The sequence below is a fragment of the Tupaia chinensis genome, unplaced genomic scaffold (genome assembly GCF_000334495.1).
Source record: "Tupaia chinensis unplaced genomic scaffold, TupChi_1.0 Scaffold000221_1, whole genome shotgun sequence".
NCBI classification, from domain to species: domain Eukaryota; kingdom Metazoa; phylum Chordata; class Mammalia; order Scandentia; family Tupaiidae; genus Tupaia; species Tupaia belangeri.
The window spans coordinates 1,247,942-1,250,539 of NW_006159696.1; the positions used below are offsets into that span (position 1 = coordinate 1,247,942).

The 2,598-nt window shown below is 56.6% G+C and overlaps 1 protein-coding gene across 1 annotated transcript in view; it reads right to left on the reverse strand.

The window, feature by feature from the left end:
* ZNF488 (zinc finger protein 488) overlaps window positions 1-1,775 on the reverse strand; it is a 2,749-nt gene extending 974 nt beyond the window's left edge. Inside the window, exons 1-3 of the mRNA XM_006147761.1 lie at window positions 1,746-1,775; window positions 180-236; window positions 31-103 (exon numbers count right to left, since the gene is read on the reverse strand). Of these exons, the coding sequence (XP_006147823.1) occupies window positions 31-103; window positions 180-236; window positions 1,746-1,775 (160 nt within the window). The remainder of the gene's footprint in view (window positions 1-30; window positions 104-179; window positions 237-1,745) is intronic.
* Between the last annotated feature and the right edge of the window lie 823 nt (window positions 1,776-2,598).

A 2,598-nucleotide genomic window follows, 5' to 3' on the forward strand; every position in this document is an offset into this window, starting at 1 on the left:
GCTTGTGGCCCTGGGCCTGCTCAGAATCACCAAGCCGCCATCTACTTCCGACCACAAGGCTCAGTGGAGCCCCCTTACCAGTAGCCATGAGGATCAGCAGGGCCTGGGCCGCCAACCCAGCGAGGCGGCACTCCTACTGCCATCCACCTTCAGGGCTCTGGGGCTCGGCAGGGTCTGACCCAGGGCAGAGCTCGGACAGTGCCTGTGGTGATGGGCGGGCACACGCAGCCTTCCTCCTGCAGAGAGGGAAGCAGCGGCAGTGAGCTTGTCATCCAAGGCAGCCCCCATGCAGGGTGGCTCAGGCCGCCCATCCTCGAGGCTCCCCACTATTTGTGCCGAGGGAGTAATGACACTCGGCCTCCAAGCATAGTGCTGGGCCAGAACCCCCCTCCCAGCAGCAGCTGAGGCGGGGAGCGGTCTAAGGCTCTGAGAAAGGCCTCCAGGAGCCCCTAGAGGGAGGCACACGGTGATGGCTAGAAACGCAGAGGTTTCCCGAGAGAGACAGCTCCTGGGAATTAACCAGGGAGCAGAGGGCTGTCTCCCGGGCCAAGGGACATCAAGAGGCAGGGAGAGAAGCTGCTTGCAGGCAGCATGTGGGCCTCAAGGGCCCTGTGGGAGTTACCTGGCCACCTATCGATGAGTGTACCAGCACCAGGAAGGAGGGCAGTTAACCCCATGCACTGGGGCTGCTGAGAGCTGAGGGAGCAGGAGGCCACAGCCTAGGGGGTGCAGCGTGGGAGGACTCGCTTGAAGTTCACACCATCGCCCCCGCACCCCTCCCCCCCCGCTCTAGCTGCAACCCTTCGCTCCTGGCTGTGGGACCTGTCTCCCAGCCCAGCACACCCTGGCGAGCTTCTGCCAGGTCCTCTGTATGCCAAGCCAGGCTTCCTCCTAAGTCAAATGTCCCACTTGAGGCCAGCCGTGTGACCAGGTGTGGCCCAAAACCAGGCCTGCACTGGCCTAGTCCCCCAGACAGCAGCCATGGCTCAGTCATATGTGTCTGCCCAGTCACGGTCCCCAGGGATACGAGACACACTAGCATGTTATCTGGGCCTCTGTGAACACGTCAGCAGCCACGGTACCCCTCGGCCCTGCTAGTCCATTTCCTTCCACAATGGCTCGCTCAGCCTCCTCCAGAGCTCATCCTGGTCTTTCAGGAGTGGATGACGCTCTGTCCTCCACAGGTGCTGTCTGGCCCCCCACCTGCACACACCACGACAGCATTACATCGACTCATCTGGGGCTTACCAGAAGGCAGACACAGGGAGGGTTCACCTCCACATCTGCAGCCTTTTAAATTTTTTTACGAATTATTTATTATTTAATTTTATTTATTCATTCACTTTTTCTTTTTTGAGAGGTTTTTGCTATAGGGCGTGTGCGCTCGCCAGAAAGACAAAGAAAGACAGAGAGACAAAAAGTGAGAAATCAGCCCCCAGGGGGGATGGCGACCTCGCAATCCCTTCTCCTCCATTCTCCTCTCGGGATCTTGGGCACGCACGCACACGCGCCCGGCATGAGTTTAAGCCACCAGGTCCAGGACTCGAACCGCGGTCAACTACATGGGAGTCCAGCGACGTAGCCATTACGGTAACTGTTGGTCCTTCATTCACTTATTTTTTAATTTGACCAGAGAGACAGACAGAGAGAGAGAGAGAGAGAGTGAGAAAGCAAGCCCCCGAGTCCGGGATACCAAACCGTGGTTGGCCATGTGGGAGTGTCCAACACTTTAACTACCACGCCACCTGCTGGTCCCCCACATCTGCAGCCCTCATCGTGCCGTCATGCCCACAAGAGGATGGGTGCTCAGGAAACCTTCTCTGAATGGGCAAGGGGGGCAGGAAATAGGTTTAGAAAGAAGTCAGCTTTATCCTAGAGCGTGGCTGTGTCCCTCCACACAGAGGAGACTAGGCGCATGCGTGCTCCCCCAGACTCTCGGGAGGAGAAAGCCACAACACAAGAACAGCGAGAGACTGAGAGCAGCAGCCCCCGAGGCCTGGCCCCTCTCCCCTGCCGGGTCCATTGCCCAGGGGGGAGGAAAGATACACCTGCAGCAGAGGCACCCTTGGCTTTCCAACTCTGACTGAGACCTAAAGGCAAGGTCCCACTGAGGGTCCTGCTTCTTCCCACTGCCTCACCTACCCGTGCGCTTTCACCCCCACAGAGGACCTGCTCAGTTTTTCCTAAGGAAGTAGCAGACCAGACCAGCCATCTGAGCTCCTGAGAAAAATGTCCATGGCTTGTGTTTGCTGAGGGTCACTGTGAGGGTAGGAATCACACAGGAGACAAGACTTTAAAAACCCCCTTCCTCAGGTGCTAGGTCACCATACTCTGATCAGAGCTAACGGAGGCAGACTGAGGGTCAGATCTGCCTAACGGAAGAATGAAACAAAGATGTTCTTTACAGTATTATTTATAGTGGCAAAAAGCAAGTGATGCCTGACTACAGAGACACGGTGAATAAATGACATGCATATCCACGACGGAGCACTGCACAGCCTTGGAAGGTGCTGTTGGCTATGCATCTGGTGTAGTGCTGAGGAGGAAAATGGCCAAAACGTTTATATATCTGGTGTGAGCTAGTCTACGCAAAAAATG